Source organism: Telopea speciosissima, chromosome 10 (genome assembly GCF_018873765.1).
Source record: "Telopea speciosissima isolate NSW1024214 ecotype Mountain lineage chromosome 10, Tspe_v1, whole genome shotgun sequence".
Classification (NCBI taxonomy): domain Eukaryota; kingdom Viridiplantae; phylum Streptophyta; class Magnoliopsida; order Proteales; family Proteaceae; genus Telopea; species Telopea speciosissima.
This window is the reverse complement of record NC_057925.1, coordinates 52,616,893-52,632,871: the sequence shown is the minus strand read 5'-3', so window position 1 is coordinate 52,632,871 and position 15,979 is coordinate 52,616,893. Positions and strand designations below refer to the sequence as shown.

Genomic DNA, 15,979 nt, shown 5'->3' with positions numbered 1-15,979 from the left:
GTAAGTAGAACCAAGAGCAGATGGAAATGTATTCTCAAGGATGGGGTTATGCGGCTGAACAATAAAGACATCCTATTCACAAAGGTGTGTAGATATTCCCATTTCTATGCATCTCCTTTTCATTCTTCATCTTTCTTTCGAGTTTCAAACAAGCCCCCCCAAAAAAAGAAAATCTGCTGCTCAACAGTGCCATGCATAAAACCTTTTCTTTCTTTTTCTGTTTTAAGTGGTAACAAACAATATTCTCTTGAATTTTCTCTCATCTTCAGCATTAATGGAGCTGATAATTGGCATAAAGTTCTTTCAATCTGAGAGTGGGAAACCTCTAGAATGTGGCTTAGACATAACAAAATGCTTTAGGGGAAGCTACCTAGATATTTGGGAAATACAACAAGGCATTTGTCGTGTGGGTCTAACTGTAAAGTCTGCATGATAGGGAATGAACCTCTCATGAGGACCATCTTCAGTCTTGGAATTCGTCATAGTAGATGTACATTTTTCTAGCTGAATACATATTCCCCTGATCAAGGTGCTGCTTGAAGATGGAGATGCTGAGTTAGGTGGAACAACTAGTGCCAACGAGATTTGAGAATTTTTGTAGAATTAAGTTGTGTAATGTTCGATAGGCATAAAGACTGATGAGTAGGGTGAAGAAGGCCTTTGGGCCTTATGGTATCAAAATTTGAGTTTCTAATGGGATCTGAGTGGCAAAAAGTGGTAAGAAACCATAGTAGATATACATTTTCAGCAAGTCTCTGCAAACTTCTTCTTTTTTTTTTATTAACCCTATTAATCTGCAATTTGTTGCCATTTGACGATGCTTAAATTATTTCTGGTTATAGCATGTTAAAAATAATTAATGTTCAGGGAATGTGCATTTATGCTTAAGGCTCTGTTTGTTTTCATGGGGGTGGGAGTGGGGGGAAACAATGTAAATTTTTAAGGTAAGAGTGTTTTTCATTGGAAGTAAAGAAGGGACGTATAGTTCTATTGTGGACCAACTATATACTGTAAAATAAAGCAGAAGAAGTAAAATGGTGTATACTGTATGATGGGATAGTGTCTTGGTTGTTACTAGATTAGCTGCTAGTGTGACTTGTCAGATTCCCTACAAAAGAGTTGTTTTGACATTATATTTATTAGACTAGTCCACCATAGGAAGTGCTATACCTATTGTGCTCCTCCTCCTTACTCTCATGAACCCAAGTGACTTGTCCTAGTTGGAGATCCCGACCAAGCTTAAGAGAGTGTAAAAGTAAAACAGACCTGGTCAACTCATAATTTTGAGATTTCTGTATTGGGTCAATGGATCAGGCTCTGCCGATCCTGAGCTGACCAGGCTGATTTTCACGATTTGATCCCAGTGCTTGAAAATCTTTTTTATGGCTCTGTGATACCTAATTCATCTTCATCCTCTTCTTTTCTTTGATTTTTTTTTCTTCAATTGCAGACGTCTGCTAAACCCCCCACATATCCTTTTTTACAGCTCCTCAAATCTCTTCATGGTCAACCACTAGGCCACTACCACCACTGCTCTTAAGCTTTCATTATTTCCTTATAACCCAGAAGCCAACCTCAATCCCAAACTCCCCCCCCCCCCCAACAACACACAATTTTTGTTTTTATTGACTTGTTTCAGAGTTTTGTCTATCGAAAGATGAATGGGTAGTCAAATTTTGGGTTTTTAAGGGTTGGCTACATTTTCTTTGCTCCTAGACTGTCAGAATGCCTCGAGATTCCTTTTAGATTTAGTATAAAGACCGCAAACTTTAGTGTATGTAGAAAGGCTTAATTAAGGTTTTGGTTTAATGACAAGAGGGAAAATGGATAACATTCAATATTGCAGTTGTTGATATAAGTGTTTGTGAATCTTAGAACATTTATTTATCATTTCTGCATAGGATGGATGTTCACTTGGGGAAGATCCAATGGATAATAATATGGATGGGAAAATGTGAGAGGGGTGTACACCAACTCACATACATTGTCAGGTAATTCCAAACATTGCCATAGTCATGGACTTCTAGTTCTGATGCTTTGCCCAAGCTGGCCAATTCATATTTGGGAATGACTTGGCTAAATTTTCTTTTCAGAGGGTAGTGATGTTTAGTGGTAAACCAATGTATTTTTATAGGAATGTGTGATCATTCTTTTCCTTTTCTTCCTACCACTTCTTTCCTCTGTTTAGCCTTCCTTTTTCTTTCTCCCTCGTTTTTTCCCTTGGTTTAACAGAACCACTCAATAAATGAACGCACAATTTTGACATGCTCTGGTTTTGGAATACTCGGTTAAATATTAATGGTACTGACTATAGCTTCAATCTTTTAGATAAAGGAACAAACGTTTCCTTCCATCTTCTGATCTGTGTGAATGAATATTGCAGGCCAATGGAGAATTTGATTTCTGAAGCTGCTTATGAGAAGCATGCCGCGACCATTATTCTGGCAGAGATTTTTATTTTAGTTTTTCTTTATTTTTTTCAATATGGTACCTGTATTCGTTGGGAACTCACCAGTCATTTATACCCAAAAAAAGTAGGAATTGGAGAGGGGGGGGCAAAAACTTGAATTTTGTAAGGATTATTTTGGACGTAATCTGCAGTGTTTAATTTTTTTTTTTCAAGATAATGCTGAGGATTGGTGAATTAGATCCTTTCACCTACATTCATCACTCCACATTTTATCTTGCTCTCCTCCCCCACCCCCCCACCCCCTTTTTTTTTTAAATTGTTGCAATCCTTTAAGCCTCAAATTGGGGGAAAAACACTGTATATCATCTTAATTGGAACTGGGTGCTATCAGGCCCCTGCTTGGTGCCCTATATTTATTTGTTGGTTCCCACTCCACTCTCTTTCAAGTTTCAATTATTGTGAAAGTTCCTTTAGTACATCACTCATATGATTTTTCTTTACGGGGCTTGGGTTCTGGCTGACCTGGTCAAACTGATTATTGAATGAATGGAGCTCACATTGAATTGTTTATTTCTTGGGGGCTGACTTAACCATAGGATGAAATTTGACCCCATATTTGACTCCTGATCAATGTGGTGCCTTCTTTTCATTCAATGGCCTGGATTTGGCCACTTCATCTTTCACATGGTGCCTTCCCTCTCTAAACTCAATGGCTGCCTTCTTTTTGTCAAATTTCACTTCCAATTAAAGGGGGCTTAAGAATTTTACAATAAGGATTTTTTTTTTTGTTTCGGGGGGGGGGGGTTGTTTGTTTGTGGTGGTTATAGAGAGGATTACAAAACAAAGGTATTTGGGGGAAGGGCGGGGGGGGATCCCACCCCAAAGAGCTCTGAAAATGTGCAAAGGTTTTTGGCTTCCTGTCTTTGCCCTAGCATCTGCCATATTTCGGGTTGAAGAGGCCCAGATTTTGCGGACACGTAGGAATCAGGCCTTGGCTTAAACAAATTTGCCAATTGTACCAAAATAACAATAAAATTTTGAGAATCCACTAATGAAAAGGAGAGTAGAAAATATTTAGAAATGGAAAATCTTGTTGTAATCAAGGTTGGTAAACAAAAGAAAGAGGTTGTAACTTGTAACTTTATTTTTTTTGCCCTACAATACACTTCTCTTTGCAAGTTCAGATCTTGTCATTTCACATGCTTACACGAAAATTGTGCAGTTTTTATAAAGACATAATGACAAGATATTTTTAAAATTATTTTGAAAACCCTTTTTTATCCGGCATATAAAAAAGGTTACAACAAGAAGATACACCCACTAAGAAAAAGACCGAGTTTTTCTATACCCATGACAAAAGAATTTATTGCCATCGAGTATTTTCAACCCCAAACAATAGGAGGTGGAAGTTTGTAATGGGATCAACTCTTGAGAGTCTCATCACATGGTCACATAACCAATGGGAGCAAATTACAAGAAAGAGTTTTTTTTTTTTTTTTTTAATTTACGGATAACGTCCCAAAATTCGTGTTGCAATGCTTGTCTTGCTTGCAATTTTCTTGGACTGTTGACCAGGCTTAGTGGGATAGCACACGCATCTTATCTTGGATCGTCCACTAGGTGGTACCCTAGCTTGCTACGTGCATATGACAACTCTCACAATCATTTATGGTTACTTGGTAGTCCAGATATGCATCCAAGACATGGCCACTGGGGCCAAATCATAGGAAAAATAGCTATATATTTTGGTTATGGGATTTTCTTATTGACACCCCTCAAATGGTCAAATAATTTTTTATTTTATATTTTTTGTCCTTTTATTACTATACAAAAAAAATTTCAATGAGGATAAATATTATTATTCACATGTATATTCGAAATGCAGAAGAAAAAACTGCAAAATCCAATCTAATTTATTGTAATCGATTAGTTAACATGTTGGTTAACCGTATTTTGAAACACGAAAAAATATCATTGACTTATCAAATTATATATCGAACCGTGAAATAGATTCAACAAAAGACAGGTCATGCAAAAGTCATGAAAGGCGTCCTTCCTCAAAATTAAGCTAGCCAAAAGGTATGCAAATTTCATCCAAAGAATTATCTAGATTAGTTGAATTGAACAAATGGAGGATGAGAATCTTCATTCTGAAATACATTATTAGAAAAAACCGAGAAAGTCTATCCAAGTAGCTCGCCTAGAAAGAAATCTCTCAGATAAAGTTTCATTTTTGCCACGTGGAAGAGTAATATGGAAATTTTGTGACCATTAGATATATATGGAATGGTGTGGATTGACCATGTATCAAATTTCATAGCTTAATTCAATTAAATACCCTCCCGTGTATTAGCACCAATCTCCATGTACATACATGCATGCCTATGGTGAACCCTCCTATAGTCCTACATATTTTATAGCTCTATTGTTCACTTGTCAAATTCCAATTACACTGAAACTTTACATGTGAGTAAGAGGCCTTGAGATTTGCCTATCCACAGGATTTGCACAACCTCACCTTAACTGCCACCTAGTAAATATTTAAGTGTCAGTGATAGATTCCTTCCTAGGGAGACAGGACGCCTGGAAAACCTCTTTTGCCCAAAGGACAATAGTGAACCTAAAATTCAAACTTTTGGAAAGTGCAAAGAGTCAAATACTTGGTGCGCTATAAAATTGAGGTTTGGGGCCTAAACTTTCTGTGAGTATAAACTATCAATCCAATGGTATTTGTTTGTCAATAACAGCTCTTACATGGTTCAAATAGAGCCATCCATTTGACTAATACTATCAAGACAGCCCTTAATTGTTTCTGGGTCAGCTAGGTAAGGTTAGCTGAGTTCCCTTCCCCCCCCCCCCCCCCCCCCCTGCCTGCTTTTTCTCACCAGTTAAGTCACAGCTTCACTGGTTAGGATCCTTAGCTGCTGTGTGAGGGTGTGGCTTAGACTCTAGAGGGACTCAGCCTCTTGTCCAGTCACTATCTCTGACTCTCACTCTCACTGGACCTCTCCACACACACCCCAATCTTGAAAATAACCTACTAATTCCATCATTGGTCGGTTGATTCATCAATATATGGTCTTTGGTCGTCTCTAAGATTCCCTTTCAAGTTGAACATAAAGAAAGTCCTCATTAACTAAACCCATCTCACTCAGGGAAAAGATAAACACAAGTGATTCCAATAAGGAAGGAAAACAATGGAGTAGAAGAAACTCTTTATGTTTGATCATTAGATTGGAATTTTTATTGAGGAGGGATTAGCAGAAGCCGGTAATGTTGCTTCATTGCAACCTGGAGGTCGTGGGTTCGAATCTGGAAACAGTCTCTTTGGCAAAAGCGGGGGTAAGACTGCCTACGTCTGCCCTAGAGTATCCAGGCACAGGATTCAAATCCAACCATTACTTTTGTCTGCCCTGGAGTATCCAGGCAAATGATTCATATTCAACCATTACGTTTTTATAGCTAATATTCTCCCAATCTTTTTGACTTTGACATGGACAGAAGGCCTATTCTACTTTATACTGCTTGCTTACTCCTCCATATAAGAGGTTCTATTGTTCCAGTCCACAGATGTAGCTGTTGCAACAGGCTCCTCAAATAGATATCATAAAGCCATCTAATAGAGTTCGGTCACCAAATTTAGTTGACAGGAATGGATTTTTCTGGACAATATTCTCTCACCTATACAGACCAGACCAGGTTCCTTCAAGAAATTTCAAAATAAAACAAAAAAAAAAAAACTGCTTTTCTTCCATTGTAGTTTGAATAAACTATAGATCTTTGATAAAAAACAAAGATCAAAGGTTTCAAAGCTTCCATTATAGAACCTGAGAATCTCATAAAAGGTCTCCCAGTTTTGCTGTTCTGGTCATCAGGCAGGATGTAAAATAGGGTTTTTTGGGTGGCACTGTAAAATTGTAACATACTCAATCATACACTCTTTGCCTAATTGGAGGCCAAGCTTCCAAAGGAATTTCAAGTCTATGAGAAAAGTTGAGATAATAGAAGCTTTAGTTTAGCTGTAGTGTCCTTAAGATTCCCATGTGAAGGACAAAAATCTGAATGATCAGGCAAATTATAATTTGGATCCATTAATAACTTGCAGTTCCCTCTTCAACTCAAAAATAATCAAACCAAGCCAAACCAGCCAATCCTGGCTAGGCATTTGTAGACCTTCTCAGTTCTTACCCAACCCTTATTTTCAAACTCCATCCAAGATTGTTATGTTGTCAATCTGACTTCCTATAGATAATAAATTGCACAAAACATCTCAAAATTCTGAAGGCTAGGTTTTGCATCTAAACTTGTTTCTGTTCTCACCTTTGTTCATTCATTGGTGCCTATTTATAAACAGCCCATACTTCTGAACAAGAAACAGCATTGAAAATATTGAGAACATCACATTATACACCCAAACTAGCATATGAACAGCAATTCTCAATTTTTTCAATGATATAGCTTAGACAACATGGAAGCAATCACAGATGATAATGGCATCTGATTGTAATACCACTAAGATTACACCTTCTAATATAATTAATGAAGAAAGGGGATCACAGATTGTTGATCAAATAATCCATGAGAGAGTGGTGGAACTTCTTGTATGGATTTCTAATCTAATGTTCATCTAGTAATATAATGAAATCGAAATAAATGAAAAAGGAAAAAAAGAATCAGCACCCTTGAAAGAACCTCACCAGTCACCCCAACCAAATGGAAAGAAAAAAACAGAGAGAGACCATCAAGGGCATGGAATTGGGATATCCAATTTTATCTTCTTCAATTAAGAAAAATCAATTCATGTATACATCATAAATTACAAAACATACAACATCTTCTTCGTGAGTAATTTTTTTCTATCTACACCTTGGAACAAAAGAGGGCACAAACGAAGGCGTAGGGTCATAATGGAACGGAGATGCCGGATGTTGCCATAACTTGAAGCTAACCCTTTCTGACTCCGGCAACTTAGAATCCAGCCGTGAAGATCCATCCCTTGACTTGAGCTCAGCCGTCCGATCCCCAAGTTTTGGATTGGGTGACGCAGGAGATAATACCAAAGGCGATAGCAGAGGAATGACTACCTTCCAATTCGATGCAACACTCGAATGTGTGGTTACCTGTATGGAAGCCGGAGCTCGCCGCTGCAATCTCGTCGGAGTTTGCTTCTTATTCCCTTCACCTAGATTCCTTCCCTGTGATTCAGCCATCAAAAGAACTGCTATAGAAGTTTCTGCTACAGAGATTGAAAAAATGATTGAGATGAGATTATGATCGTAACCAGAGAACAAAGAAGTGCGTGATCAGATCCGCTTGGATTTCAACAACCGAAAGAGAGAAAAAATAGAATTTTTTTTTCGTTTCTTGGAAGATTGTGGACGGAAACGCCTGAGCGGTTTCAAGGTTTTTATAGGCAATAGCGAGTTGGGTTGGATCGTGTGGTTTAGAGGTTCTTCTCAGAAGTAAGAGTCAGAAAGGAAGAAATTGTCAAAAGCAAGGGTATATTTGTCATAATACTCGGATGGCTAAATCGTCTGGGCTTCGGACCTTTGCCTCCTCGTTAGTTGTTAGAAGTTACTCGTTAGCCGATTACCCTTTCTGAGGATTTTTTCTTTTTCGGAGAAAGAAAGCCACTCGGTCGTGCAATACACATTGCCCCTACGTCATTTACCCAATAATGACTGTCGTACCTCTTGGATACGGGAAATAGTTTTTATCCAAAAGTGTGACTTACATCAGCACCTCCATGTGTCTATCTCTCTCCTCTTCAAAACAAAGGGGCAGAGGTGTCTCTTTAAATACGGAGGAGAGAGATAAACTCATGGGAGCGTCGGCGTAGGCCACACTCTCGAAGAGAGAACTTTCTCCCCTTGGATATATCTTTTTTTGTTTTTTTTTTAAGATATAATTGAGAGATAGATAAGGCTTCCTATTCCTGGTTCTTTGAGGTTTTCATTCTCACTTGTTATTTTATTTGGTTTGCCAGGAACAAAGTTCTATTTGGGCTTGAGAAACCAAATGCTCTATGGATATAAAACCAAATTAATCTTTGGATAGTGGATTTACATATTTATCCCACCCCAATATATCCCAATGATGTACCTATAATAAGAGATAAGTTTTATGATTTTAAGGATTGGTTATCTGTGCCACAAGTTAAATATCTCATTTTAATGTGTGTAGGATCCCAGATTCCAGGAGTAAGACTGGGAGGTTGATTGTACTTTTTTTTTGTTGGATGGAAGATTTTTATGTTTTGCTGCAAGGAAAATGGAGTCATTAACTACGTGGGAATCTGAATTGTACAGTATCAGAACAGGTTTAGACCACGCAAGACGATTAGGCTTGCAGATAAAAGAGATCTGGTGTACTAATGAATCCATAGTCCATGCCCTTCCTTCTCCTACTAAGACACCGTGGCCTTATAATCATATTAAGGATTTAATGTATATAAGTAATAGAACTCAGGACACTATATTCAGTTTGTACAAGGATGCTCTATGTCTAGCTATAGGTCTAAATCTTGCTTCTCCTGTGCAAGATAGAACTATGTTATCTTCTACTACTTCTATCTAATGAACTTTGGTTTTTCATCTAAAAAAAAAAAAAAAGAAGATATAATTGAGAGATTATATAGCCATTATTGAATATAGAATGGGCCACTGGGTTGTTACTTGGTACAGATAGTTAATCGAGATGGGTGATTATCAGTTCCACCTCTTTGACCAGAATTGTTTGGATTAATTAATGATTTTCTTTTTTGGTACAAATTAAATTAATTAATGATTCGAAACTTTTGAATTAGTAGTACCAATTTAATGATGGAATGGTTCAAGTGTGGTTGTTAATCAGTTCTTATCAACATTAATGATATAAGATAAGTCATGTTCTTCATCAAACTTGGAGAACTACTTTTCAAAAGAGGAATGGTTCTTTGCCTTCAGTATGGTCATGCATTAGTCTCGAGATCAATTACAATGCGTGCCGGAGCATCAATGCGAATGGAATTTTTTGCATTTCATGAGGGTTGTAACGGTCATTTTAACTTAGGTTGTGCCAGTGTCTAGGCAAGGAAGCCACGTTGTTGGGGCAATGTGTTTTCTCCCTTTTCATTATTAGGGTTGCAGTTGAAATAACTAATAGAAACAAAAGGGCTGAGTTCCCTGACTAGCTGTGTAGCCTATATGCTAGCAATTCCATGTATAGCATACAAAATAGGGGTAGATATATCATTTCATAAGAGTGGATGCAAGCCCCCACAAAATGATCGTTCTTTCTCCCATCATGAAAGATGGAAATTCTACCCCTCTTGATGTTTCTATGCATGTTTCATTGATATTGTACTGTTGCAGAGTCCACACTCTCGGATAGAAAAAAGAAAAACATCACTCCTCTTAACCTTTTTATTCGAATCCCTAAGAAGATAAAAAAGAATTGAAATCCAAACGGGTCCTATCTTTATACCCTCAATTTGCATGTCCGTCAATTTCCTCAATTCCATCTAATGAGGATTGGAAATAACCACCCTAACCTTGCCCGAACATACTTCTCATGTGGGATCCACCTTCCTTTATTAGAGGGAATTGAGAAAGGAGGAGTATTTTGCGTAATTTAAGGGAGTATGACAAGTTAAAGCCAAGCTGCCAAAGCTGAGCCGAACGAAAAAGGAAAGGGTGGTCAAGTCAAAAGGAGAGAGACAGTATGAGAATGACGGGGAGCGGTAGGTGCGTCCGGCTCGGCGCCTGATGCTGATGGCTGATCTTGACGTGGATCGTTAAAGTCTAAACTCTAAAGAGAAAATCAGTGAAAAATAAAAATCTGGATTTTGACATTTTTTGACATTTTCTGTGAGAGGCGTAAGAAAGAAACACCACCAAAACAAGTAGAGATTTTTTCCTTTTTTTCATTTAAGAAAGAAATTAAAGGTCGAATATTTTTTTTAAAGGCAAATTAAAAAGAAATGAGTTTTTAATGAAAACTGTGGGTCTAATAATATATACTGTGTACCATATACGATTATACGGTAATACTCTAATACCGGAGAGGTTGGGAAGGGTTTGACTTTGACAATGGAGAATTGAAAAAACAGAGGCACGTGGCGAAGTAGTTACGGTTCGATAGTAACAAAAACGACGTGGATGAAATCTGGATGGGATTGGATGCCGTGGTCTTATCACTTATGTCTGTCTTTCTCTCACCCTTTTGCCCCTACACTTTTATTTTATTTACTAAGAGGGGGATCATGATCGGACGGTCAGAACAAAGGCTCTGGTGCCGACATTAAGCTTTGCTGTTATCCTATTGGCAACTGGCATGCAAAGGGCAGGGAAGGGAAGGAAGTGGATTAGTTTGTTTGGAGTCTGAGCTGGATTCTTAGTAGTAGTGAAGAAGATAAGTGAAGAAAATCCCAAAAGTCATTCTTCTTCTTCTTCTTCTTCTTCTTCTTTAGAAGATGATATGATATGATATGGTCATGATGCATGTCATGTGATATGGTATCATTATTCATGCCGCATCTTTATTTATTTATACGAAAATGCGAGACACGATATAAACCGACATCAACATATCATGCTATCAAATCTAAAGGAAAAGCTGGCGTGCGTGGATCATTTGATGATCAGGTGAGACCTTAGTTAGTAAGTTCGGGAACGGCAATTGAACGGGAACGGATACGTACGGCAGTTAAACGGATTAGACGGTAATAATACTTTTCAAAAATCCGGCTTCATAAAATGCATACGGTAATAATACGGTACACGTTTAATACGGATATAATACGGCATAGACGGCAATAATACTTTAAAAAAAACGGACATATATTCATTATATAACATGCATTCACCACCTAATAAACAAAATAATATCATGATTTTATTAACTAAAATAAACACAATAATATAATATGCTATATAACATCTCTAAGATTATCATTTAACATACCAAAATATCAATAATCTACAAGAAATGAATATAGATTGTCTGAAAATGACATGAGCAAGTTGAAAGACCAGAGAAACAAGAGGAGAGTACAAGACTTAAGTGCCGCTTTGTTGAACGGAGATGGCGAGGATGATTGGAGATGGAGGCGGCTACTTTGCCTGCTACGGTTGGATGTTCAACGCAAATCGAAAGGGACGAAAGGGAAAGTGAAATCGTTTCCCTAAATTCTAATCTTTTGGATAATTTTTTTATAAAAAAACGTATAATATGTGTATTATTCGAATATAATACGTGCTTGCTTAAAAAACGCGTTTTTTTATAAAAATACGGGAAAATACAAAGACGGGAATATTATATGTTTAAAAATACGGAAACGCGTATAATACGCGTATGATACGCGACTTTACTAACTAAGGGTGAGACACGGTTCAAGCGCGTATAGTAAACTATACTATTTCGTAGTATGAAGTAATAAAATTCTACACCAAACCCAAAAAAAATAAAAAGTCAAACTTGTCACATGTCAGGACTCTTTTCTGGGCCGGTCTTAAGAGTTTATAGAATCTTCAGTCTTTTGACTTTGTTGCCAATCTTATTTTATTTTAGAGAAAAGGCTGAGCATGCCCAGCATGTATCATTCATTCTCTTTCCTCTTCATTTGGAAAAGATCTTTATTTTTTTTTTATATGTATATTTTTTTAGTAGAAAGCAACACTATTCATTTATGCGCATTTAACGTCAAACAAAAGAAAACAAAATATATAACACTGATAGAGAACATGATAAACGTAAGGTTTGGATATATGATATCCAAAATCAAAGAATAGAAATTGATCCGATCTCACATGCCATTGACAAGGAAAAAATTTTGCTACACTTATAGCAGGAATGTTCTTACTACAAGGGTAGCAACTAAGAAAATGGAATAATTCACTTTCCCTTTGATTTCATAAATATCCCTCCTACGTTTTAGTATTTTCTAAAATACCCCTTGAGATTCCATTTCCTTAGCTGCCAGCCTGGTGAAGATTGAACAGTCAATGAAAAATCTGAATCAATGATAACCTCGGTGCCACTGGCACCAGAATCGGTAATACTTGCAAACACACTAATAAAGAGAAGAAAAAACCCCCTTAACTGGGAGGCCCCCGGTGTCGACCACGTAAACCCCAATAACTGAAACCATCATTTGGAACACACAAACAGGGGTTGTTTACCGACAATGGCCAAAAACCCCGATCAACCATATAACAAGAGCTTCATGAGGAGAGCTAAGCACGCATGGCGGCGGAAAGGAAATGGTCATGCATTGCGGCGGAAAAAAAAAAGAGAAAAAAAGCCTAAACCTCTGAACCTTTTGCTGTAACGCACTCCGGCTTTCCCTATCAGTTCAGTAAAATCAAAAGATGACCGAGAAGTCATTTCATGGGAGAGGATAAAGAAAGAGAGAAGGGATTCATTTTCTTATATCTATATATAGCCTTGTGATTGGTGTATATCGTTAGCTTATCAAATGCTCACAACATGCCCAAGCCTCTCTTCTCATTTTATTTATCATTCAAGTAAGATCAATTTTATTTTAATTTACAAAAGTCCTAGCAGATCACTGTAGATGTTGTGGTAGATTGATAATAGAGAAGGCCAATCTACACTTCTCCCCCTAGTAAAGTTTCACCTTCCACTGCCCTAACAATGCCGTAAGTACTAGGGTAGACTATAAAAGAGTAACAATACCTTTTACTGTTGTTTTGGCTTTCTTTAATTTGAGAGATCTTCTTCATTTTATTTAACTTTCTAGAATCATCTAATGCAGCATCTGTGATGGGCTCCCAATCATCATAGCAATATCTGTTAAAATATATAAATTATGATCCTTGTGACAAAGAAGATATCATACTGATACTATTATGGAACATATATATGAATTATAGATTTCTCTTTAGGCAAGGATTAATGAGTTTATAGTCCACATTGAGATGGGCTAACGGTATCCTAAACCCTAAACCCTAGAGTATAATATTTGTTAGGATAAATTACACGTCACCCCCTGGTTTTCAAACGAAACTCAGACCACCCCTTGATTTTTGAAAAAACTCAAATCACCCCCTGATTTAGACCCCAATATGACAAATTAGTCCCTATCGTTAGTTTTATGTTGTTAAGTGATGATATCAGTCAGTTAAATAAATTTAAATCCCTAAACTACCCTTAACCAATGTTGAAGATGAAGGAAGAGTAGTATTGTAAATTTAATTCTAATGTTTTAGTACAAGGGTAAAATAGTCCTTTCACACCAATAACTAACAGCAGACTAACACTGTTACTGTAGAGTAGAGGGGGTGATTTGAGTTTTTGTCAAAAACTAGAGGATGATCTGAGTTTCGTTTGAAAACCAGGGGGTGACGTATAATTCACCCTTCTTTCAATATTTAGCTCAAAAATTGATTTCCTCAGCAATCAACAGAGGTTCCTTTGGCAATTCAGTTAAAATAAATATCTGGACCGAAGAAAAAGAACCCCCCAAAAAAAATTGAAATTGACTAGACCGATTATTATTTAGATTGGCTTCTTAGTCTCAGTCAAAAGGGAGGTAGGTTTTAATCTGATTCGGTCTTTACTTGGACCAAGTAAGACCGATTAGGACTGACATTTGGGGTTTCAATATATACAAGGATCAGTCAAGTTTGGGAAAAAGAGGAGGTTACACAGGCCAATCGAGTTATTGGAAAGGGGATATTATTGGATTTGAGCTAGAGATTAGCCCTTAGTGATACAAACCCAATATGCATATTTTCATTGCACTAGTAGGAATGAAAGAATGAAGATAAATTCTCTAGTAATTTAATTTGAAGGGAGAAAGAACGCTACCTGGTCATGTGCAGCACGAGACCAGTTGGTTGGAACCATTAGGATTGCTGATCTTTTCATTGAACAATCAATCACCCAGTCCCGCGTAAACTATTGAAATTAGAGGAATCATTTTAGATCCATAGTGCATAGTAATAACCTCCAATGGTTATTAAATAATAACTATTTTCAGATGTCCAACCACTCACTAAAATGTGAAATATGAGAGTTAATATACGTTTTATGTGTATATCTAATTTTATATGTACACAACAGATAATGCATTTGACCTTTTATAACAAGCACAGGATTTCAGTAACTTTTAGGAAGAAATCCAAAAACAAAAGTGTGTTTCTTCATCATCTCCATCCAAAACACAAGATTCCTTCTTGTGCAAGGAAATTTTCTTCTTGTAGTTAGAAATCATTAGTAGTTAATTAAAGTTCTAAATAGCTATAATATGTATGTCTATTTCCTTTTGTTAGAGTCATTAAGGAAATCCAGAGGGAAAAAGAATTAAATCATTTGAAGATGGCTCTGACTAGGAAAACTGAAGACACAGATTCTAGTTAAGAAATAGAATTAGCTTTTTCTTTTGAGGTTGGGTGGGGGGAGGGGAGGGGAGGGGGGGGGGGGGACAGCTAAGTTTGATTTAGACCGAAAATAAGAAGTGCAAAAGTTTTGGTCCAAGAAAATGAATCTGGTAAATACTCACATCATAGAGGATATCTCAAAGCTTCAATTAGACTGCTCCAGTTTTATACAGTAGCAGTTTACCCATAAGACCAGCTGTTAACTCTTCCAAACTGCAGCTCTTATCTGAATGATCCAAATGCCTGGTTGTTGTTAAACTGTCAATTATCTGATTGCTCTGTGCAGCTGCTGGTCACTTTGCTAAAGCTAAAAACGTAGGCAATCGGATAAAGAACATTGTTGGTTCTTTTTTGTCTCTCCTGTGAAGCACCACACACATGTTAAGGATTTCTTTATCCAGCAATTTCATCTTGCATTTATCAAACTACCAATCATTAAGCCAAGCCCTAAAGCTGGATTTGTAGAATATTCATTGCAAGCTGTTTTTGTAGCAGCCTCCCCAAATTCTTCCTCATCAAGAAGCACTAAAAGAAAAAGGAGCAAATCACATGCAAATCTACAGTCAGAAACATATGCCCCTATTCTGCAGCATGACCGTGCCACACCCTATCGTGGAAGCACATCATGGTGCACCATGCACTTTCCAAAAACTTCCAAAATAATCCATCATTTTCGGATACACCTTGAAACAAACCTGAGTTTCCCGAGTATGGTCTCCTTACAGGATGGATAAGATGATAGTATTTAGCAAGAGCAATTCGCCCCCCCCCCCCCCCAAAAAAAATTTCGGATACACCTTGAAACATACCTGAGTTTCCTGAATATGGTCTCCTCACAGGAAGGATAAGAGGATAGTATTTAGTAAGAGCAATAATTCTGTGGTCCACCCATTGGGTGTATGAACAACCATGGATTGTGGCAAATGAATAACTCCAGATTTTATTTACCCAGGGTTCTCTGTATTCTTTCTCCAATATATGGCTTGACAAGTCTGCACCATCTGCAGAAACAGAACTGTAGCTACATGCATTCCAGCAGTTGTTGGCAGTCACGTTCAAGATGGAAAGGACGGACCATCAGAAACTGAACCTTAAGGTCTACTAGTACTAGCAACATTGGGAGGGGCATGTGATCTCATGAAATTTGATGCTTGACCATGACCAAATGCAACTTGCACAGTTGCCG

General features: G+C 37.4%; 1 protein-coding gene and 1 long non-coding RNA gene across 2 annotated transcripts in view; one reads left to right on the top strand and one right to left on the bottom strand.

The window, feature by feature from the left end:
* Positions 1-2,427, top strand: part of LOC122644097 (transcription initiation factor IIA subunit 1-like) — a 14,956-nt gene extending 12,529 nt beyond the window's left edge. The window contains exons 10-11 of the mRNA XM_043837697.1: positions 1-84; positions 2,384-2,427. Coding sequence (XP_043693632.1) covers positions 1-84; positions 2,384-2,407 — 108 coding nt within the window. The 3' untranslated portion in view covers positions 2,408-2,427. The remainder of the gene's footprint in view (positions 85-2,383) is intronic.
* Positions 170-15,979, bottom strand: LOC122644098. Its single transcript, XR_006330233.1, has 3 exons — positions 15,909-15,979; positions 1,529-1,535; positions 170-179 (listed from the first exon to the last, which is right to left on the bottom strand). It is a non-coding gene; the product is annotated as an uncharacterized LOC122644098 (long non-coding RNA).